The 24,030-nt window shown below is 47.3% G+C and overlaps 1 protein-coding gene across 3 annotated transcripts in view; it reads right to left on the minus strand.

The window, feature by feature from the left end:
- LAMC3 (laminin subunit gamma 3) overlaps positions 1–24,030 on the minus strand; it is a 70,098-nt gene that overhangs the window by 44,863 nt on the left and 1,205 nt on the right. For all 3 annotated transcript variants that reach the window (XM_030207815.1, XM_030207816.1, XM_030207818.1), the window contains exons 2-7: positions 14,007–14,311; positions 9,151–9,281; positions 2,340–2,506; positions 724–912; positions 372–489; positions 168–266 (exon numbers count right to left, since the gene is read on the minus strand). In XM_030207815.1, the coding sequence (XP_030063675.1) occupies positions 168–266; positions 372–489; positions 724–912; positions 2,340–2,506; positions 9,151–9,281; positions 14,007–14,311 (1,009 nt within the window). The remainder of the gene's footprint in view (positions 1–167; positions 267–371; positions 490–723; positions 913–2,339; positions 2,507–9,150; positions 9,282–14,006; positions 14,312–24,030) is intronic.

The following is a 24,030-nucleotide window of genomic DNA, read 5'->3' on the forward strand; positions in this document are numbered from 1 at the left end:
AGAATGGGGAGGAAGAGTTGGGGGGTGTGTGTGTGGGAGGGGGGGGGGGGCTAAGTGTGATCCCAGCCTCCAGGAAATGGAGCTCATTCTCTGGTACCACACTTTTGTCACAGACGGAGGCCTCCGCTAACACCTGGAAATAGAAAGAAGGTGGAAGAGAGGGTTACCTGTCACAGAGGTAGCCTTCCACATTCTGCTTGCAGGAGCACTGACCACTCTGTGGGTGACAGTTTCCCATGCTGCCAGCTGGGTGACAAGAACAGGGTCTGAATAGCAAAACAGAGCAATTAAAATGAAGGAATTGGGCTGCCTTTAAACCACCTCCACCCTCCCCAGAGATATATACTAAAGGCTCATGGGTGGTCCCTTACCTACAGCCTCCCTCACTGAACGAGTGGTACCCAGCAAGACAACGCTCACACTTCCACCCTGTCACACCGGCCTTACACTCACAGATCCCCAATGTATCACACTGCAGATGCAAAGATCCTGAGAAAGACAGAACAGTGAGATTAAACAGGAGCTAATATAGGAATCACACAAAATGTAAGAAGGGGGATTGCAGCAGGAGTGCCAGCTGCAGGAGGGGAGGAGCTGGCTGCAAAGGGGGTGGGGCCAGCTTCAGGAGGGGAAGGGCTGGTTGCAAAAATAGTGGGGCCAGCTGTAGAAGGGAAGGGTGCAGGGTCAGCAGTTGAAGGGGACTTCCCTCCTAAGCCCATGTACCAGCAGGATTGCAGTGACATGGCTGGCAGATGCCAAGCTGCCCCTCTCGGTAAAAGTTCTTCTGGCAGCGTTCACAATAAGGTCCATCAGTGTTATCCCGACAGTGCAGGCAGTGTCCACCATGGCCAGTGCGTTGGTAGAGGTCAGGGTCAAAGAAGCATTCATCTGATTTGCCATGGCACTCACATGCTGTCCAGAAAAAGCAGAAAACCGAAATGGATAAACATGGCTTTAGCGGTCTACATTCATTCCCTGCAGTCCACACATTAAACTCCATGACAGGTATTTCTGGATCCTCTGACTACACGTCAGTCCAATAAAAAAAATATCACCTACAACTTGGTTACTAACACTTATTTCCATATGGCCCATCTGGTGAAACAGACAGATATCATCAACAGAATGTGCAGCAAACTCTGGTGTAACCCTTTCTACTCCAAAACTCAGTTCCGCAGTGTGCCTCAGTCCTGTCCTGCAACATCCTCTGCTATTTTAGTACCAAGATCCCCACACACAGCTCTGCCAGTGCACCTTATTCCTCTTCTGCAGTGCTCATAACCTGTGGCAATCCATGCCTGCATGACACCCGGGGCGGATCGCCGATGCACCCTCCCCCGGGTGCAGCGCCCCCTCCGGTGAAATGACCCCCCTGGGGTCACGCTGCTGGGGGGGGGTGCCGCAGTGCGCGCCTGTCAGCTGAGTTCGCTAACTTCGCTGCAGCTCCTTCTGCCCCGGCCGGAACAGGAAGTAACCTGTTCCGGGGCAGAGGGAGCTGCAGCGAAGTTAGCGAAGTTAGCGAACTCAGCTGACAGGCGCACGCCGCAGCACCCCCCAGCGGCATGCACCCAGGGCGGACCTCCCCCACCGCCCCCCCTTGGTATGCCACTGCTCATAACTATTCCACTAAAAAGGCTAACACACAACTCTGCCAGTGCATCTAATTCCTGCTCTGTAGTCAGCCCTGCAAGTCCAGTACTGGTCTCTCATTCACAGGGCTTTTTTTGAGGGGGTACTGAGTACCGGCATGCTTTCCATTGTCTGCTAAAATTGACCCATGGTTCCCAAGTTTTAATGAAAGAGCTTGGGCTCTACATACCAATTCTGCCTTGTCATAGATTCTGTGACTGGTTGAAGGGGGCTTGGCTATCATGGGGTAGGTCCCTCAGTGATCAGCCCACCCCCACCCCTGAAGGGTGACTTGATATTTGAGTACCAGCACCTTTTTTGCTAGAAAAAATGCACTGCTCATTCATTAATGGTCCAAGGAAGCAGCAGGGCGAGGATCCACAAAATCCAAAATGGCGGCGCAAAGGAGCACATCAAAATAAAATAAATTCTTTCAAAACACTTTATTCTCGTCAGATCTAGGAATAATATCATAGGAGCCCGACACTGGCTGTGTTTTGCCCACGCAAAGGGTGCATCAGGGCTATGGGTGACTAAAAACAAATAGAACAAATCACATGCCTCTCATGCATTAATATTATGCTGTCTATTAAAATGTTCTATTACATATTGTGTTGACATTGTAAGTAGTATACTGTGCCATACTTTGTATTGTTATTTGAATATTTTTACTGCTGTAATTGTCTATTGCATTTTGGTTCAATACTTACGCTGACATTCATTTGCAGATTCTGCAGTGCCAGGGGCCCAGGGCTGGTCCTGGTAGAAGGGGTGACAGTACTCACAATCCACTCCTGTGGTGTTGTGCTGACAGTTGCACACTAACTGTCCTGTCTCAGTGCGCATACATTCTCTGGCATGGCCGTGGCACTTACACCTGAAGTGGGTGGGAGTAAGAAAAATAAATCCATCTCTCTCCACTGCCTTCCTCCACAGTCCCTTTTCATCTCTCTACTCCCCTCCCCCTTCTCTCCCTTAGTTTTTGGATAGGCTGCAAACCTGGAACATAACACAGCCAGACACTGTTTGTTGATTTGCTTTTTTGCAGGGTGTCAGACTCAGGGTCAGTTAATAGGGATTTTTGGAACTGCCTGTACTGGGGTACTCTCTCATGATTTTGTGGGTCAAGTTTACTGCTTCCACATTCTTATTCTGAGATTTGAGTTTGAGTGGCACTCAGAAGAGGGTGACACTGAGACTGAGGGGAGCATCACCTCCTTGCCTCTAATCCTTAATTAGCTCCTCTCTTCCCCTGCTCCACATCCTACTTCCTGTTACTAAGCTTTCAAGACAAACTCATAAATGTCAAAATAATTAGATGTTTTCTAAGAATACAGCTGTAACTTGAAGCAAGACACTGCTACAGATCCCTGGTGCTATCAATGAAAAGAAGGCATCCAGTTTTTATCTTAGGATACATAACATTCATAGGCCACACTTTGAGTTCATACTCGTCCTGGGAGACTTCAGTAAATAGCACAGACACACAGTCTGGCTCCCCGAGTCTCAAGGCAGCCCACACACAACTTGAGCACTCAGGGGACCAGAACTGGCTGTCCGCTTACAGCCTAAAAGTTCTCCTAGGACAAGCAGGATGCATCAGCCGCATGTAGGTAACGTCATCCATTGACTCCCAATGGACGGAAATGCTCTCCCATAGCTCAGAGATATATATTTTTTTGTGAATCTCTCTGAGCATGTGCAGTAGGCACTCCTTTCAGGTAAGTCGGGGCAATCCCACTTCAAGTGGGAAAGTCCTTCCACAAAAATTGAACAAACAGCAAACAGGGTGGAGGAATGTCCCAAAGAACGAACAGAAGTCAGATATCTTTCAATAAATGTATTCTGCTTAAAAAGTCACATGAGTCATCTAGACCAGACACGGTCCATGTTTCGGCTGTTATGCCTTCTTCAGGAGTCACAGCTGAGGATGAGTGATCATGGTTACTAGGAGAAAATGCCTCATCTTGAATGGAGTAAAATAGCGTGGACCTTGAAAGCATAAAAATGCAAACAGTGATATCAGCAGTGAGGTGTCTGTGTGCATCATTCTTAACTTTGGCCTGACAGAGAACTACCAACTACTCTTGGGACCCAACTCTCCACTGGAGAAGCCAACAGGACCCTCCAAGAACAACATGTGATCTGGACCCAATCCTGCAGAAAATGGCCCCAGTACGACCTCCAGACATGGCACAGGGCAGGAGCAGAACCCGAATCAGTCGGTGGAGCAATCTGCCTGTACAGATACAAAACAAGCATCACTTGCAATCTTGGTCCCAACAGAGATAGGGCTTTACCTCCTGGAGTGCCAGATTTCCATGCTAATAAGCCCTTGGGTGGGTCTAAACCCACCAACTGGAGACTATGGCTTCTGAGCTAGTGCTGAGGACGATGCGCCTTGAGGAACCCTGACAGCTGGGCCACAACAAGGGTCATAGTGCAGCTGATGCTAGCTCTGCACTGCTGCAATACACATGCTCCTGAGCAGAGGACACACATGGGGAACCTGGTCGCACTCGGCACCATTAAGACCTCATTTCTTACTGCTGTAATCATCGTGACCCAGCGCCATACAAATCTTGCTGCCACTGCCTCCATCAGCATCGAGTCCACTGCACCCATCCACTCTCATCAGTGCCAAGCCTCTTGGCCCCAATCACCAGACGCTGCAAGCACAAGAGCAGCACAGGCCTGTGAACACCAGATTCTGAGGCACTGCATGGAGGTCAAGGGCTATAGCACTGAAAAATCCAACCAGACCCAATGGCATTGATTCGTGCCTCAGCCCTGGTGCTGCCCTGCATTGAAGGCTGGTACCACCCATCTCATCTGCAGAAGGATGCACTGAAGGTCAGCCTTTAACTCACTCCCACTGCACCAGCTGCCCCCTCTCTCTTCTGGTCCTCTTCCCTGGAATGAGGTGCAACCTATCTGCGGGTGCCCCTGTGGTATTGGGCAACATATCTCGCCCTCCATTACTCAGATCTCAAATGCAGATTATATACCCCCAACAACAGGGGAAATAGCTGCTGTAGCTGAAGGCCATTGGGATCTCTGAAGTAGAGCAAAACCCCCCAAAACCACATGCAGGCGAGGCCAGTGCTAGAATCTGCTCTACAGCAGTGGCTGCAGGTAAGGTCAGTGCAGGGAGCATGGACTAGAAATAAACTCAATGTACCTGTATTATAACTTGCAAAAGTGCTCATTGCAAGGAGTGTGGCAGACAAGTTCAATAAGTGGGTACAATGTAGAGGTCGCACAACAAGTGCAACAATGCAACTGAGTGTGAGCACATTGCTACAGGGCTCCTGCTGAGGTCTGCAAGCATCAAAATCCTGTCAATATGTAAAATGATGGCCTCAGACCCTGGAACTCACTAGGGGCTGGAGTCTCCACCATGTGCTACATTCTGCACACCCAATGCTTCTCTTGTAGCTAGCCTTCCACTGATGTTCACTTGCTCCCCAGCATTCACTGCCTAGCACAGAGATGCAGATCTGCACTTCCCTTCACCAGGGACTACTTTCACATTCCCACTACAGACCCAGTGCGGCAACCCTGGTGATGCATTCTTCAAGGGGACTATAACAGGCTTATTTTCGAAAGAGAAGGGCACCCATCTTTCGACACAAATCGGGAGATTGGCGTCCTTCTTCCAGGGTCACCAAAATCGGCATAATCGAAAGCCAATTTTGGGCGTCCTCAACTGCTTTCCATCACAAAGACGACCAAAGTTTACGGGGGCGTTTTGGAAGCATAGTGAAGGCGGGACTGGGGCGTGCCTAACACATGGGCATCCTCGACCGATAATGGAAAAAAGAAGGGCGTCCCTGACGAGCACTTGGGTAACTTGGTCCATTTTGTGTTACGACCAAGCCTCAAAAAGGTGCCTGAACTGACCAGATGACCACAGGAGGGAATCAGGGATGACCTCCCCTTACTCCCCCAGTGGTCACCAACTCCCTCCCACCCTAAAAAAAACGTTTTAAATATTTTTTGCCAGCCTCTATGCCAGTCTCAAATGTCATACCCAGCTCCATGACAGCAGTATGCAGGTCCCTGGAGCAGTTTTAGTGGGTGCAGTGCACTTCAGGCAGGTGGACCCAGGCCCATCCCCCCTACCTGTTACACTTGTGGTGGTAAATGTGAGCCCTTCAAAACCCACCAGAAACCCACTGTACCCACATGTAGGTGCCCCCTTCACCCCTTAGGGCTATGGTAGTGGTGTACAGTTGTGGGAAGTGGGTTTTGGGGGGGGGGGGTTGGGGAACTCAGCACACAAGGTAAGGGAGCTATGCACCTGGGAGCAATTTGTGAAGTCCACTGCAGTGCTCCCTAGGGTGCCCAGTTGGTGTCCTGGTATATGAGGGGGACCAGTGCACTATGAATGCTGGCTCCTCCCATGACCAAATGGCTTGCATTTGGTTGTTTCTGAGATGGGCGTCCTCGGTTTCCATTATTGGTGAAAATCGGGGATGACCATCTCTAAGGTCGACCTAAATTTCGCGATTTGGGCATCCCCGACCATATTATCGAAACGAAAGATGGATGCCCATCTTGTTTTGATAACAGGGGCGTATCTGCGTGGGGCCACAGGGGCCTGGGCCCCCGCAGATTTCGCCCTGGACCCCCCTACTGCCGCCGTGGGTACCTTTGCTGGCGGGGGACCCCAACCCCCACCAGCCGAGGTCCGCTTCCTCCTGTCGCTGCGAGGTTTTTTAAGTTCATCGGGATTCATCCTCCGTCACTCTGTGCTGCTGTTCAAAGAAGCTGCTAGCTGAATGCAGTTTTGGACTGAGTCTGACGTCGCTGCTGCACGTTGTACATGAGTCTGACGTCCTGCACGTACAACGTGCAGCAGCGACGTCAGACTCAGTCCGAAACTGCATTCAGCTAGCAGCTTCTTTGAACAGCAGCACAGAGTGACAGAGGACGAATCCCGATGAAGAACTTAAAAAACCTCGCAGCGGCAGGAGGAAGCGGACCTCGGCTGGTGGGGGTTGGGGTCCCCCACCAGCAAAGGTACCCACGGCGGCATGGGGGGGTCGGAAATGGCGGCGGCGGCGGGGGGGGGGGGGCTATAATGTGCCCCCTCACTCTGGCTTCGACCCCCGCTACCGCCGACTTTCAGATACGCCCCTGTTTGATAATACGGGTTTCCCCACCCCTTTGCCGGGACGTCTTGCAAGGACGTTCTCCGGAAAACTTGGGCACCCCTTTTGATTATGCCCCTCTAAACCATTCCACCTGGGCATTCATCAGAGACTGGGCATGGAACCCTACTGGCCCAGGACTACTTACATTGGCTAATTGGGAAAAACAAAACAACCTCCCTTGCTTTCAATAGCAATCTCCATAGACCTCTGTGCACCCTCCCTTCCAACTACCCAAGGTGGGGAGGGGGGGGGAACCTTACTTTACATGCACCAAGCCAGTGACAGGCCTTTATCCTGCAGGAAATGACATGCATTTTATAGGCCCTCATGCCTACCTACTGATACTTCTGCTTTGTGGGGCAGAAGTGCTCAGCACATCAACATCAGGGGTCTGGACATCAGGCTCAGCCCATGCCAGCCCTACATTTCTTTTCAGAAAGACAAGATTGCAAAGCAGCATAGAGACCGCCTTACTCAGAGAGCAGCCAGTCCCAGTAGCATTATCTGCACATGCCAGCAGCTAGACCACCTTTCCCTAAAGCAGTGGTTCTCCTAGGGCAAGCAGGATGCGTCAGCCACATATAGGTGATGTCATCCGACGGTTCCTATATGTGGCTGACGCATCCTGCTGTCCACGGAGGAGAACCTACGTTACAGGTAAGTAACTATATTGAACACTCCAAAAGCACTGCTCATTTCCATTGCCATAGGCGGGCACAATGTTCCCCTCCCTGCTCTCTTAGATCCCAGATGTTGATCATGGCACAGCTGTATGGTACTAATTATTGTTACCGACTGGAATTTCCAGACAGAAACTTCTTCTCCTGCTGCGACTCTCAGCAAAGGAATGGGGGAGGAGAGGGAAGAAGGAGCAGGTTAATATCTGTGCACATTGGAGCAGCCCATTGGGGATGACCAGAACTGATGAAAGAGTCTTGGCTACCCTGCAAAAACTTTCAGCCTTGTGCCCCCCTCAATTAATTTTCACTCCCCCCTCAAATTATGATACTTAAACTCAATAATCATGACCACTCACCCTAACACCACCCCATGCAGAACAAACCTGTAAAAGTGCACAATTGGACCTCACCATTTTAAATATTAAATTGTTTTATTTATAAGTACATAAGTAATGCCACACTGGGAAAAGACCAAGGGTCCAGTCCATCGAGCCCAGCATCCTGTCCATGACAACGGCCAATCCAGGCCAAGGGCACCTGGCAAGCTTCCCAAACGTACAAACATTCTATACATGTTATTCCCGGAATTGTGGTTTTTCTCCAAGTCCATTTAGTAGTGGTTTATGGACTTGTCCTTTAGGAAACCATCTAACCCCTTTTTAAACTCTGCTAAGCTAACCGCCTTCACCACGTTCTCCGGCAACGAATTCTAGAGTTTAATTATGCGTGGGAGAAGAAAAAGTTTCTCTGATTTGTTTTAAAATTTACTACACTGTAGTTTCATCCATGCCCCCTACTCCTAGTATTTTTGGAAAGCGTGAACAGACATTTTACAAAAGCTATTTGAAAACTGCCCATCCTCCCTATATGTGTTGATGGTCAGGACCTATTGGTTTGTTTTGACTCAGCTGCTTTTTGCTGCCTCCCAGAGGCAGTGTCCATAGGTGACCACTGGCACCTACTTTACCTAATTATTAAGCCAGCCCTGGGAATGGCCATGTATCTACATGTACTGAAGCGTTTGCATGCACGATGTATGCATAGGTATGCAAACACATACAGAGGCACAAACTTTATGTGTGTCTGCAGCTGTGCTATGTTTTTCTTTTCCTATTTATTGTGATTACCAATTAAGAGAGGCCACATGTCTGGGACACGAATTCCTGGGCTCTGAGACATGGGAGGTTTTGTTTGTTTTCAGTAGTCTGAAAGTGAAATGCTCAGATTCTGGAAAAGAGACAGACTTTAGACTTTCACTGGATTTCCCTTGACCACCTCCCATCATTATCTGTCAGCCAAGAACCTCCCCTCCCCCTATGCTCCATGGGGAAGAGGGAGAAGGTGGAGAAGAATCTGGAGCAGTTTGTACTTCCCCTGTCAATCCATCCTCTTAGATCTTGTCACAGGGAGGTATATAGGGAGAAGAAGAGGCGAGATGCAGAGAAGGAAAAACGGGGAGGGATAGGAGGGAGATTAATGCAAATCTAGTGTGTACTTTCCTATGTTCACACATGTAACATACATGGTAACATAGTAAGTGATGGCAGATAAAGACCTGTACGGTCCATCCAGTCTGCCCATCCTAATGAGAAGAACTTCAATCATTTTAAAGTAATTCATGATGTGAAGGTAATTCCCCTCTCTCCCAGTCCACCTCTGTCCTAGTGATACTGTTGACTTACCTGCCACCCACAGAGAAATCACTGATGGCATAGAAATAGGCCTGCAGGTCTTTGGGGCGTTTGAAAATGTCATCCCCAAATGTGTTCAGTCTGTTCAAGGAGATGAGGAGATCAGTGCAGGTCACCCAGTCCTAAGGGCAGAGACAGAGGGGCTTAATCGTGCACAATCTTCACTGGAGTACAGAACAACACCCCAGGAGACCAGTGCATATTCAACACTAAAGCACACACCACGAGCAGACAGAAATGAAAGGAGATTGGTGCACTCTCACCACTGTACCATATATCAAAAAGGCATACCCCAACGATCCAACCTAAATGCCTTAACCCCGCAACACAACAATATAAAAGATTGTACTGGACACAACCTAACTCTTCCCCTTACGACCCCCAATGTGTTTATCACACCTGATCATTACTTTGTCGTAACCTCACTTTGTATTTGTTCATACTGGTATTGGTGATCGTCTCTACTGTACTATGTAAGCCACATTGAGCCTGCAAATAGGTGGGAAAATGTGGGATATAAATGTAACAAATAAAGAAATAAATAAATAGATATAATATATACTGACCAGCATCACAGGAGATCAGTGCACACTTACCAATAAAGCACACACCATGTACACAAACTGGTTTCACAGGAGATCATAGCAACATAGTAAATGATGTCAGATAAAGACCTCAATGGCCCATCCAGTCTGCCCAACAAGATAAACTAATAGTATAAGGTATCTACATGTGTATATTTGATTTTGATTTGTCCTTGCCATTTTCAGGGCACAGACCATAGAAGTCTGTCTGGCACTGGCTTTGTTCTCCAACTTCCCACTCCAGCCCATCTAAATCTGTCCAGCCATGATCAGGGCACAGACCGTAGAAGTCTGCCCAGCACTGGCTTGGCTTCTCAATTACTAGTGTTGCCATCTAATCACTGCTATATAGGCAGTGGCGTTCCTGGCCTGGATGGCACTTGGGGCGGAGCGCCGATGCGCCCCCCCCCTGGGTGCAGCGCGCCTCCCCCGCTAGATGACACCTCCCCCCTCCGGCGAAATGACACCCCCCCTGAGTGCACGCCGCTGGGGGGGGTGCTGCGGCGCATGCCTGCTCCTCCGAGTTCGCTAAACTTTGTTTGTTCGCTGCAGCTCCCTCTGCCCTGGAACAGGAAGTAACCTGTTCCAGGGCAGAGGGAGCTGCAGCGAACAAACGAAGTTTAGCGAACTCGGAGGAGCAGGTGCGTGCTGCGGCACCCCCCAGCGGCGTGCACCCGGGGTGGACCGCCCCCACCCCTTGGTATGCCACTGTATATAGGATTCCTTTGCGTTTATCTTATGCACTTTTGAATTCCGTTACTATTCTCATCTCCACCACCTCCCGCAGGAGGGCATTCCAGGAATCTACCACCCTCTCCGTGAAAAAGTACTTCCTGACATTATTCCTGAGTCAGTTCCCCTGCAACCTCAATTTATGTCATCTAGTTCTACCACCTTCCCATCTCTGGAAAAAGTTTGTTTGAAGATTAATACTTTTCACATATTTGAATGTCTGTATCATATCACCCCTGTCTCTCCTTTCCTCCAGGGTATACACGTTCAGGTCCTCAAGTCTCTCCTCATATGTTTTGTGACGCAAACCCCATACCATTTTCGTTGATTTTCTCTGAACTGCTTCAAGGTCTCTTTACATCCTTAGCAAGATATGGCCTCCAAAACTGAACACAAGATTCCAAGTGGGGCCTCGCCAATGACTTGTACAGGGGCGTCAAGACCTCCTTTCTTCTGCTGGTTATACCCCTCTTTATGCAGCCTAGCATCCTTCTGGCCATGGCCACTGCCTTGTCGCATTGTTTCATCACCTTGAGATCCTCAGACACCATCATCCCAAGGTCCCTCTCCTGAGCTATGGTTATCAATTGCCCTCTTCCTATCTGGTACATCTCCTTTGGATTTCTGCACCCCAAGTGCATCACTCTGCACTTCTTGGCTTTAAATTTTAATTTATACAATTAATGTAATACAAATACAGGTTCCAATCACATATATCAAAATATACCATACCTACATACCTACAAACTACAAAAACTGATAATATCAAACCATGAAAGTACTTTTATTATAAAGTTAAATCAACATTAAAACAGTGCAATCTTCTACCCATCCACTTCTAATACAAAAAACTCAAAAAACTTAGTACTTAACTAAAGATCAAGAGGATGCTTCTCCCTCACCACAATACAAAGTCCATATTTTGTATAATATATGACTCCCTAAGGAGCTCAAAATAGTCACAGTTCACACTGCTGTTGTCCTCTCAATTAAACAATCTTTCAAAGGGAGGCTCACATAGCATCCGGTTCACCAATATACATATCTTCTGTATTCAGAATGGGTAAAAACCCCACTTCAAACCTCAGGGGTACCAAAGTGGAGTGGAGGAGTGGCCTAGTGGTTAGGGTGGTGGACTTTGGTCCTGGGGAACTGAGTTCAATTCCCACTTCAGGCACAGGCAGCTCCTTGTGACTTTGGGCAAGTCACTTAACCCTCCATTGCCCCAGCTACAAATAAGTACCTGTATATAATATGTAAGCCACATTGAGCCTGCCATGAGTGGGAAAGCGCAGGGTACAAATGTAACTAAAATAAAAAACTATATTGTGCGTTCACTAGTCCTCTATACAGACTGTATTTTGCTGATGCTTCATCAGGAGGACTGAGCCCCAGAAGAGTATACTTTGCCCAAATCAAGAAAACTTTCTCCCTATTCAAAATCAATGGCACTGTTCAGCTGCCTGGACGCCTTGCGTTCCATCCACTTTGCGTACCAGGCCCCACCTGGAACATAAGACATAGATAAATAGCTGTTGCAGGAGATCTGTGCGGATGGAACGCACACCATGTACATAGAGCAGCACCACAGATCATTGTACACTAATCAATAAAGCACAGAGAATGTGCACAGACCAGCATCTCGGAGAGGGGAAGGCGGTAGAACTAGAGGACATGAATTGAGGTTGAAGGGGGGCAGACTCAGGACTAATGTCAGGAAGTACTGTATTTTTTCACGGACAGGGTGGTGGATATGTGGAATTGCTTCCCACGGGAGGTGGTGGAGATGAAAACGGTAATGGAATTCAAACATGCGTGGGATAAACACAAAGGAATCCTGTTTAGAAGGAATGGTTCCGCGGAATCCTAGCGGGATTGGGTGGCGATGCCGGTAATTGGGAAACAAAACGGGAGCTCAGCAGACTTCTATGGTCTATGCCCTGATCGTGACTGGATAGGGATGGGCTGGAGTGTAAATTTTAAGGGGCTTCGACGTTAGCTTCAGAACTTAGTACAAGAACAGCGCTGGGCAGACTTCTATGGTCTGTGCCCTGAGAAAGGCAAGGACAAATCAAACTCGGGTATACATATAAAGTATCTTGTTGGGCAGACTGGATGGACCGTACATGTCTTTATCTGCCGTCATTTACTATGTTACTATGCTATCACAGGAGATTAGCACACACTCACCACTGGGACACACACCAATATCACAGATCAGTGCACGTTCACCACTGGGGCACACAGCAAGTATACAGACCAGCATCACAGGAGATCAGTGCACACTCAGCACTGGGGCACACAGCATGTGCACAGACCAGCACCACAGATCAGTGCACACCATCAATGAAGCACACAGCATGTGCACAGACTGGCATCATAGGAGATCAGCACACACTCACCACTGGGGTGCACACCATGTATACAGACTGGCATCATACGAAATCAATGCACATCCATCAGTAAAGCACATAGCTGCTTCCCTCACACACACATGCACATAGCAGATGTAGTAAATAAATAGCTGTTGCAGGAGATCTATGCATATTCTGTGCTGGAACACAAGCCATGTGCACAGACTGGCATCACCAATCAAGGCACATCCTCTACTGGAGCACACAATATGTGCATAGAACATTACACATGTGTAGTGGATCAGGACAATGACCTAACCAATCTTTTTCCCTACACTGTATCAGCCACTAGGGAGCTTGGTGGTAGAGAATGACATGGGGACAAAGTTTTTCCCCTTGCTCCATCCCTGTGGACTCTGTCCTCATCTGCAGAAGCCTCAAACAATTATGATTTTATATTTAAATCTTTTTATTAAAGTATAAAAAGGAACAATATGCTGTGCAACTGTTGTGTATAAATTACAAATAGAAAACAAAAACAGTGAGCAGCTATAATAGCCCTCCTCACCGCCACCCTCTAGCCTTCCAACCCCAATAGCTGATTTCTACTAACCCAAGGAATCCCAATTCCCTGTTAAAACGTCCAGGAGTACAAAATACAACCCGTTCTGTATGCCCTAGAGGGGAGAAATATGCCCTATGAAGCACAGTTATGATTTTTTAAATCTGTGGATGAATAAGAAGTCATCAACAGTCTCAGAATTCAGTCTAGCTCTCCTGTCTTCCACAGTCCTTCCTGCAATAGAAGATGTGCTGGTAACAGGAATGCACAGGAGCCCCATGCAAATTTTGCTAGTTGTGGCCAGCATGTTTGCTTGTTTTTTCAAAAAAAATCAATATATCATTGTCTGCATCATTCAAATATAAATAACTATTCAGTTCATTAACAGGCTTCAAAGTAGAAAATGACACAGGGACAAAGTTTGTCCCCATCCTCATGGGCTCTGTCCCCCATCCCTGCCCCACACCGTCCCCACAAGCTCTGTCCCCGTCCCCATGGTTACTACGGGTCCCCATCCCCGTGTCATTCTCTACTTGGTGGGGTTAGGTTGGGGGACTGTCACAGCAGTGGATGGTTTGTTTGTTTTCCCCTCCCATTAAAAGACCATGTGTATACCTGTAACACTCGGTTCTGATCAAAAGCGTAGGCTCCTGGCCGGCCCTCCAGTGTGGAGAAAGCCACATTTCCTCCTCTCAAGGGAGAGATGTCACTGAACTCCTGTGTGCAGAAGGCCACACCTTCCTCCTCACCAGGCCGCAGGTACTCATCTTCTCGTCTCCCATAGGTGAGCATACATGATGAACTGTAGTATTGGTAAGGGATCCAAGGCCCTCCCTCATGGCTCCTCTTATAAATGGCAAAGCTCTCCGGCCGACTGGACTGAAACTTCAGTCTTATATATGTGATCTCGAAGGATTTCCCTAAAGAGAAAAAAAGATGCTTCAGTGTCTCACTATAGATTGGATCGGTGAGGCAGAAGCAGGGAGCCTTTGGGGGTATCACTGTGAAGAATCAAACCTCTGATTTAATTGACTATAACTACTGTTTAATTCCCAGTTCATGCCTATGTGAATTTGGGTTTCTACTTTAAAATTACTATTTTCCACATTCAGTTACTGCAGAGATAAACTGGAGTGCACAGCTCAGAATGTTTTCCTCTCCTGTTGCTTCTTTCTGACCAGGAAATCACCTATCCTGAGAAAGTAGAAACACAGTAAATTCCTGCATGCCTTCTTCCCAAAGCCCAGGCAGACACTACTTCCTATGCCAGTGTCTCTCTGCAGGGAGTTGCCTTTGCATTCTGACCACATTGCTCTCAGGGCAGAGCTGACATCCAGCAGCAGCTCCTGCTCCAATGAGAAACAAACCTTTTGAAGTTTGTCAGGGGTATAATTGAAGCAGAATGTTGGTGTACTGGGATTATGGAACCAGACTCTGTAAGTGGGCCCATATGAAAGAAATACAGCAGCAAATTATAAATCTGTCCTGAAAACAGAAACCACAAACTCCTACTCATATTATCACCTAACTAGGAACACCAGCTGACAGTGCTCTGGACAGCCTGTTCTTTCACAGTGTAGCCATGCAAGAGAGTACATGGGAGTCTGAACGGCAGGCTGTGGGTTAATCTGGATAGATGGGCAGGTGAATGAATGTATGTGAGCGCAGGCCACAGGGCAGGGGGAATGTGGGTGAGCTTGGGTCATAGGGCAGGAGATGTGTGGGTGAATCCGGCCACTGTGCAGGGGGTGCAGATCAGGTTGGGTGGATTGACAGGGGAAGATGAGTGTTGGGGGGGGGGGGCAGGTCACTGAGCAGGAGTTGAGGCTAGGCTACCAGGAAGGGGTTTGCAGGTGAGCCTGGGTGGATGGGATAGGGAACATTTAAACAAGATTTAAAGGAAATTTCCAATGACATCAACCAAAGACTACATATCATGCATTCATGGGCGGATGCATTTCAGTTGAAACTCAATGCAGAAAAAACCCAGTGCCTAATACTTACCTCTCAACATAACACGAACAAATTCACCACCATTAACACACCAAAACTGAATCTTCCTATTTCGGACACCCTAAAAATTCTTGGAGTTACCAATGACCGACACCTAACACTTGAGAGTCACGCGAAAAACACAACCAAGAAGATGTTTCACTCAATGTGGAAATTAAAAAGTGTAAGACCTTTCTTCCCAAGGACCGTCTTCCGTAACCTGGTACAATCAATGGTACTCAGTCATCTAGACTACTGCAACACACTCTATGCTGGCTGCAAAGAGCAAATAATCAAGAAACTTCAGACAGCCCAGAACACTGCAGCTAGACTCATATTCGGTAAATCAAAATATGAAAGTGCTAAACCCCTATGAGAAACGCTACACTGGCTCTCACTTTTTTGTATCCTCATCCGGTTTCCTCACTTTTTTGTTCCATATCCCACTTAAAGAACGCATCACGTTCAAAATATGTACTCTAGTTCACAAAATCATTCACGGAGATGCCCCAGCCTACATGTCAGACCTAATAGACTTACCACCCAGGAATGCTAAAAAATCATCAAGCACATTCCTCAATCTTCATTTCCCCAACTGCAAAGGTCTAAAATACAAACTAATGCATGCGTCAAACTCTCCTACTTGAGCACACAGTTCTGGAACGTGCTACTGCACAACTTAAAGACAATCCACGAACTAACCAACTTCTGCAAACTACTGAAGACCCATCTCTTTAACAAGGCATACCACAAAGATCAACAAATGTGAACTCCTCCACATATATCCAGAATTGTCTTACAATATTTGTTTGTTATACTACTACCAAGCTTTATCATTATCATGTTACCAAAGATCCTTTTGTAATACTAAATGTCTATTTTCTTATATATTTCCACCATTCATGATGTATTGTAAGCCACATTGAGCCTGCAAAGAGGTGGGAAAATGTGGGATACAAATGCAATAAATAAATAAACAAACAAACAAACAAACAAACTATGGAAAAGGGTATGTAGGTGAGTCAGGCAGATGAATGAGGTAGTACATGACCACCCCAAGCAGTGGTGTAGCTATAGGTGGGCCTGGGTGGGCCGGGGCCCACCCACTTAGGGCTCAGGCCCACTTAACAGTAGCACACATTTAGCAGTAGCTGGTGGGGATCCCAAGCTCTGCCAACTGAAAACGTCCCCCTGATGGTAACAAAAACGCTACTCTCCATGTTACCAGTACCTGTGCATGCTCAATTATCAGCGCATGCCTGCTGCAGATTGCCAAGGTGGAAAGAAGCGTTTTTTCACCAGCTGAGATAATTTTTTTGGTGGTGGTGCCCCCCCCCCCACACTTCTTGCCTTGGCCCACCCAAAATCTGTTGTCTGGCTACAACCCTGAGGTGGCTGAGCACTGGGGGGGGGGGGGGGGGGGGGGATGGGAAAACCCAGAAAGATGGGCAGGGTATTGAAGGTGAGCATGGATGGATGAGTAGGAGGCTGTGGATTTATCAGAAACATTATGCTTTTTAATTATCACAGTTGGTTTGTTCCTATTTCCCTGCTCTCTCTTTCCCATTCCAGATGCGACTTTTCTACATTCAAGCTACAGGAATAATGCTTACCAAGACATTGCACATTTGGGGAGAGGGGCATTGTTTTCTGCTTAGCACCAAACATCTTTCTTTTATGGTCTGAGACTGATGTATTAATCCTGCCCAAATTCTGAGAACAAGGAGTCAAGTGACTTGAAGGTCACACAGTAGGTGGGGGCAGAAGTGGCAGTGGACACTCGGTGTCCACAGCTGATATAAATCAAAGGCAACTTAAATCCTCCCAGGATATCTGACATGGAAAACCAGGGTCCCCTGGAAGAAAAGGAGTCAGCACTGAGGGGAAATCGCAGGAGTTGGTTTGGACTGGATTTCCGTACAAAGAGTTGGAACTCTAAGGACTGTGTAGACATCAGCAGTAAAAGCTTCACACACATGGAGTTGAGGAGTAGCCTAATGGCGATTGCAGTGGGCTGAGAACCAGTGACATCCAGGTTCAATTCCCACCTTGGCTCCTTGTGACCCTGGGCAAGTCACCTAACACTTACATTGCCCCAGGTACCAAAACTTAGATTGTGAGCCTACTAGGGACATGCACCTGCATACGATATGTAAACTGCTTTGGTTCTACTCACAGAAAGACAGTATATCCAGAAACACACACACCCCTCGTCTAGAGGAACCAGATGTAAAAGATAGACAAAAGGCTGGTCTCTGTGCTAATGCAGTCTTTGGCTCTCTACTGAGGAATTTGGTGATGTGGGATGACAACTCCAGCTCATGCACTTAGGTCCCTTTCCCACAGATGGCTCATCTGGTGCAGCCAGTATCACCTTGGTCTGAAACTGACCAGCAACACATTCACAATGGCAAAGCTGTGTGTCTTTTAAAAACTGTGGCCAAAGTATGTAAATGGAGAAATACAGTGAAAACTGCCTGTCTGCTGCCTTTGCATAAGGACAAACCATTTGTTCACTTCAAACTGATGCAGGCAGGGCAGCCGCAGACTATGAGCTACTCTGTGCATGTGTCTGAGGCTGGATTTATAACCAGATCTTTTCTCTGCCTGCATCTTTCATGCTAGAGACCGAGACGGAAAACCTACAGTAAATGTCCCACGATTGGGAACAGATGTGTCCAAGTTTGCAGGGACCTGGGAAAGGCGAACCCTGCAGCAGACAGACTGCTGTCCTAGGCTCTGCTCCTTCCACTCCTGGATATTAGAGGTTCAGGGCAAAGATTGGAAGCTCATTCCACACAGCCTAGAGGAGAAAATGAACCAGTAAGAGCTGACATGAAAGAACTGTATTAATGCACAGGCACGTTTCTGCACTCCCTTATACCAGCAATCCTTTTCAAGACAGAGCAAGTAGCAGAGCAAGTGGGGGGGGGGGGGGGGGGGGTGGAAGAGGGAGGAATGAGGACACTGGAGAGACACAGAAAAACCTGGACAGAGTCACAGAGCAACCTGGAGAGGGAGAAGAAACAAGAGGAATGTAAAGCCCAGGTAGGAGAGAGCATAAGATAGAGAGAAGCTGAGCTCCTATGTTAAAACCATAGAGCAGAACAGTCCCTATTATCCTGCACAGCAGTGTTTCCCAAGCTGGTCCTGGAGTACCCCCTTGCCAGTTAGGTTTTCAGGATATCCACAATGAATATGCATGGCTTGATTTGCATATACTGCTTCTATTATATGCAAATCTCTTTCATGCATATTCATTGTGGATATCCTGAAAACCTCATTGGCAAGGGGATACTCCAGGACCATCTTGGAAAACACTGCTGTACAGCACCAGGAACTCTCCCAGGGCCTAAACTATTCCTTCATAGAAAGCTGGTAGATATAGGAAATTGCCTCCACAGGGAGGAGGTAGAAGGAAAATCAGGAGTGCAGGTGCAGAAAGACTGGGATAAGCACAGAAGTTCTCTAGTCAGATGCAAAGCATTAATAAAGAAGGCTAAAAGAGAATATGAAGGGAAACTTGCCTCAGAGGCTAAAACTCACAGTAACAACTTTTACAGGTGCATCAGAAGCAGAAAGCCCGTGATGGAATCCGTGGGACCGTGAGATCATGAAGAAGCAAGAGGGGCACTCAAGGAGGACAAGGTCATAGCGGAGAAACAATGAATTCTTTGCTTCTGTCTTTACCGAAGAAGATATGATCTGCCTGTACTGGAAATGGTTTTCAAGGTTGATGATGCGGAGGAACTGAAAGATATTTCGGTGAAACTGGAAGATGTACTGAGCCAAATTGACAAGTTAAAGAGTAGTAAATCACCTGGACCAGATGGCATACATCCAAAGTTACTCAAAGAACTCATGCATGAAATTGCTGATCTGCTGTTAGTAATATGTAACCTGTCGTTAAAATTGTTCGCAGTACCTGAAGATTGGAGGGTGGCCAATGTGACGCCAATTTTTAAAAAGGGTTCTAGGGGTGATCTGGGAAATTACAGACTGGTAATCCTGACGTTGTTGTGGGCAAAATAGTGGAAACTGTTATAAAGGATAAAATTACGGAACACATGGACAAACATGGTTTGACTGGCCAGAGTCAGCATGGGTTCAGCCAAGGGAAGTCTTCCTTCACCTATTTGACTCATTTCTTTGAGGGCGTGAATAAACATGTGAATAAAGGTGAGCCAGTTGATGTAGTGTATCTAGATTTTCAGAAAGCTTTTGATAAAGTTCCTCATAGTAACATAGTAACATAGTACATGACGGCAGAAAAAGACCTGCACGGTCCATCCAGTCTGCCCCAGAAGATAAATTCATATGTGCTACTTTTTTATTTGTACTGTCCTCTTCAGGGCACAGACTGTATAAGTCTGGCGAGCCCTATCCCCGCCTCCCAACCACCAACTCCGCCTCCCACCACCAGCTCTGGCACAGATCGTATAAGTCTGCCCAGCACTATCCCCTGCCTCCCACCACCGGCTCTGGCACAGACTGTATAAGTCTGCCCAGCACTATCCCCGCCGCCCAACCACCAGCCCCGGCACAGACCGAATAAGTCTGCCCAGCACTAGTCCCGTCTCCCAACCACCAGCTCTGCCACCCATTCTAGGCTAAGCTCCTGAGGATCCCTTCCTTCTGCATAGGATTCCTTTATGTTTATTCCACGCATGTTTGAATTCCGTTACCGTTTTCATCTCCACCACCTCCTGCGGGAGGGCATTCCAAGCATCCACCACCCTCTCCGTGAAAAAATACTTCCTGACATTCTTCTTGAGTCTGCCCCACTTCAATCTCATTTCATGCACTCTCGTTCTACCGCCTTCCCATATCTGGAAAAGGTTTGTTTGCGGATTAATACCTTCCAAATATTTGAACATCTGTATCATATCACCCCTGTTCCTCCTTTCCTCCAGGGTATACATGTTCAGGTCCGCAAGTCTCTCCTCATACGTCTTGTAACGCAAATCCCATACCATCCTCGTAGCTTTTCTTTGCACCGCTTCAATTCTTTTTACATCCTTAGCAAGATACGGCCTCCAAAACTGAACACAATACTCCAGGTGGGGCCTCACCAACGACTTGTACAGGGGCATCAACACCTCTTTTCTTCTGCTGGTCACACCTCTCTCTATACAGCCTAGTAACCTTCTAGCTACGGCCACCGCCTTGTCACACTGTTTCATCGCCTTCAGATCCTCAGATACTATCACCCCAAGATCCCTCTCCCTATCCGTACCTAGCAGACTCTCACCGCCTAACACATACGCCTCTCTTGGATTTCTACTCCCTAAGTGCATCACTTTGCATTTCTTCGCATTGAATTTTAATTGCCAAACTTTAGACCATTCTTCTAGCTTTTTCAGATCCTTTTTCATGTTTTCCACTCCCTCTGGGGTGTCCACTGTGTTACAAAACTTAGTATCATCTGCAAATAGGCAAACTTTACCTTCTAACCCTTCGGCAATATCACTCACAAATATATTGAACAGAATCGGCCCCAGCACCGATCCCTGAGGCACTCCACTACTCACCTTTCCCTCCTCCGAGCGAACTCCATTCACCACCACCCTCTGGCGCCTGTCCGTCAACCAGTTCCTAATCCAGTTCACCACTTTGGGTCCTATCTTCAGCCCATCCAGTTTATTTAAGAGCCTCCTGTGGGGAACTGTGTCAAAAGCCTTGCTGAAATCTAAGTAGATTACATCTATAGCACGTCCATGGTTCAATTCTCTGGTCACCCAATCAAAGAATTCAATAAGATTCGTTTGGCACGATTGAGACTGCTGAGAAAATTAAAGAGTCATGGGATAGGAAGCAAGGTTCTGGTGTGGATTAGGAATTGGTTATTAGACAGAAAACAGAGAGTAGGGTTAAATGGTCATTTCTCTTAGTGGAGAAGGGTGAACAGTGGAGTGCCACAGGGCTATATTGGGACCAGTACTATTTAACATATTTATAAATGACTAGTAAAAAAGGCCCATTTCTGAAGGCAAGGAAACGGGCCTTAGGCAGGCAATTCCTCCCCCCGTGCTACGGCCCCCTCGCCCCCTCTTTCGGCGAACCTGTCGCCCCCCCCCCCGGACCGCTGAAAACTGCCTGCCGCTGCCGTTGTTTACTACCTGTGCTGACGGGGGACCCAAACCCCCGTCAGCCGAAGTGTTGTTTCGCATTCCTTCCTCATCTTCTCTGAAAGTTCCTCTGCGTGCGTCTGACGTCAGACACACGCAGTCAGATGCAAGCAGGGGAACTTCCAGAGAAGATGAGGAAGGAATGCGAAGGGCACAACAACACTTCAGCTGTCGGGGGTTTGGGTCCCCCGTCAGCACAGGTAGTACACAACGGCAGTGGGGGGCGGTTTTCGGCGGTCCGGGGGGGGGGCGACAGGTTCGCGGAGGGGGGGTCGAGGGGGCTGTAGCGCGGGGGGTGACAGATGATTCCGAGGCAGGGGGAGGAGTAGGGAAACACGCTGCGCGTGTTTCCCTACTCCTCCCCTTGCCTTGGAATCAGCTGTCATGACGTCAGTGACGTCAGTGACGTCAGTGCGTGTCTGCCTAGCAGACCACCTCCAGTCTAGGGAGCTACAGTCCCAGGCACAGAACGTTGGAAGTGAGAATTATTATATAGGATATGGAAATCGGAATGACGAGTGAGGTGATTAAATTTGCAGATGATACAAAACTATTAAAGTTGTTAAAACATGAACGGACTGTGAAATATTGCAGGAAGACCTTAGGAAATTGGAAGACTGGGCATCCAAATGGCAGATGAAATTTAATGTGGACAAATGCAAGGTGATGCACATTGGGAAGAATAATCTGAATCATAGTTACCTGATGCTAGGGTCCACCTTAGGGGTCAGCACTCAAGAAAAAGATCTAGGTGTACATAAGTAATGCCACACTGGAAAAAGACCAAAGGTCCATCGAGCCCAGCATCCTGTCCACAACAGCGGCCAATCCAGGCCAAGGGCACCTGGCGAGTTTCCCAAACGTACAAACATTCTATACATGTTATTCCTGGAATTGTGGATTTTTCCCAAGTCCATTTAGTAGCGGTTTATGGACTTGTTCTTTAGGAAACCGTCCAACCCCTTTTTAAACTCTGCTAAGCTAACCGCCTTCACCACGTTCTCCGGCAACGAATTCCAGAGTTTAATTATGCATTGGGTGAAGAAACTTTTTCTCTGATTTGTTTTAAATTTACTACACTGTAGTTTTATCGCATGCCCCCTAGTCCTAGTATTTTTGGAAAGCGTGAACAGACTCTTCACATCCACCGGTTCCACTCCACTCAATGTTTTATATACCTCTATCATGTCTCCCCTCAGCCGTCTCTTCTCCAGGCTGAAAAGCCCTAGCCTCCTTAGTCTTTCTTCATAGGGAAGTCGTCCCATCCCCACTATCATTTTAGTCGCCCTTTGCCGCACCTTTTCCAATTCTACTATATCTTTCTTGAGATACGGCGACCAGAATTGAACACAGTACTCAAGGTGCGGTTGCACCATGGAGCGATACAACGGCATTATAACATCCTCACACTTTTTTCCATACCTTTCCTAATAATACCCAACATTCTATTCGCATTCCTAGCCGCAGCAGCACAGTGAGCAGAAGGTTTCAGTGTATTATTGACGACGACACCCAGATCCCTTTCTTGGTCCGTAACTCCTAATGTGGAACCTTGCATGACGTAGCTATAATTCGGGTTCTTTTTTCCTACATGCATCATCTTGCACTTGCTCACATTAAATTTCATCTGTCATTTAGCCGCCAAGTCTCCCAGTCTCGTAAGGTCCTTCTGTAATTTTTCACAATCCTGTCGCGAGTTAACGACTTTGAATAGCTTTGTGTCATCAGCAAATTTAATTACCTCGCTAGTTACTCCCATCTCCAGTAGTTGTAGATAATACGCTGAAATCTTCTGCTCGGTGTGTGGCGGCGGCCAAAAAAGCAAACAGGATGCTAGGAATTATTAGGAAAGGGATGATGAATAAGACTGAAAATACTATTATGCCTTTGTATGTCTTCATGGTGCGACCTCACCTTGAGTATTGCATTCAGTTCTGGGCACCGTATCTCAAAAAAACATATAGCGGAATTAGAAAAGGTTAAAAAAAGAGTGACCAAAATGATAAAGGGGGTGGGACTCCTCGTATGAGGAAAGGCTAAAGAGGCTAGGGCTCTACAGTTTGGAAAAGAGATGGATGAGGGGAGATATGATTGAGGTCTACAAAATTCTGAGTGATATAGAACGAGTAGAAGTAAATCCATTTTTTACTTGTTCCAAAAGTATAAAGATTAGGGGACACTCAAGGAAGTTACATGGAAATACTTTTAAAACAAATAGGATGAAATATTTTGTCACTCAACAAATAGTTAAACTCTGGAACTCTTTGCCAAAGGATGTGGTAACAGCAGTTAGCGTATCTGGGTTTAAAAAAGATTTGGACAAATTCCTGGAGGAAAAGTCCACAGTCTGCTATTGAGACAGACATGGGGAGGCAACTGCTTGCCCTGGGATTGGTAGTATGGAATGTTGCTGCTAATTGGGTTTCTTCTAGGTACTTGAGACCTGGCTTGGCCACTGTTTGGAAAACAGGATATTGGGCTAGATGGACCATTGGTCTGACCCAGTATGGCTACTCTTA

The sequence above is a fragment of the Microcaecilia unicolor genome, chromosome 6 (assembly GCF_901765095.1).
Source record: "Microcaecilia unicolor chromosome 6, aMicUni1.1, whole genome shotgun sequence".
NCBI lineage: Eukaryota > Metazoa > Chordata > Amphibia > Gymnophiona > Siphonopidae > Microcaecilia > Microcaecilia unicolor.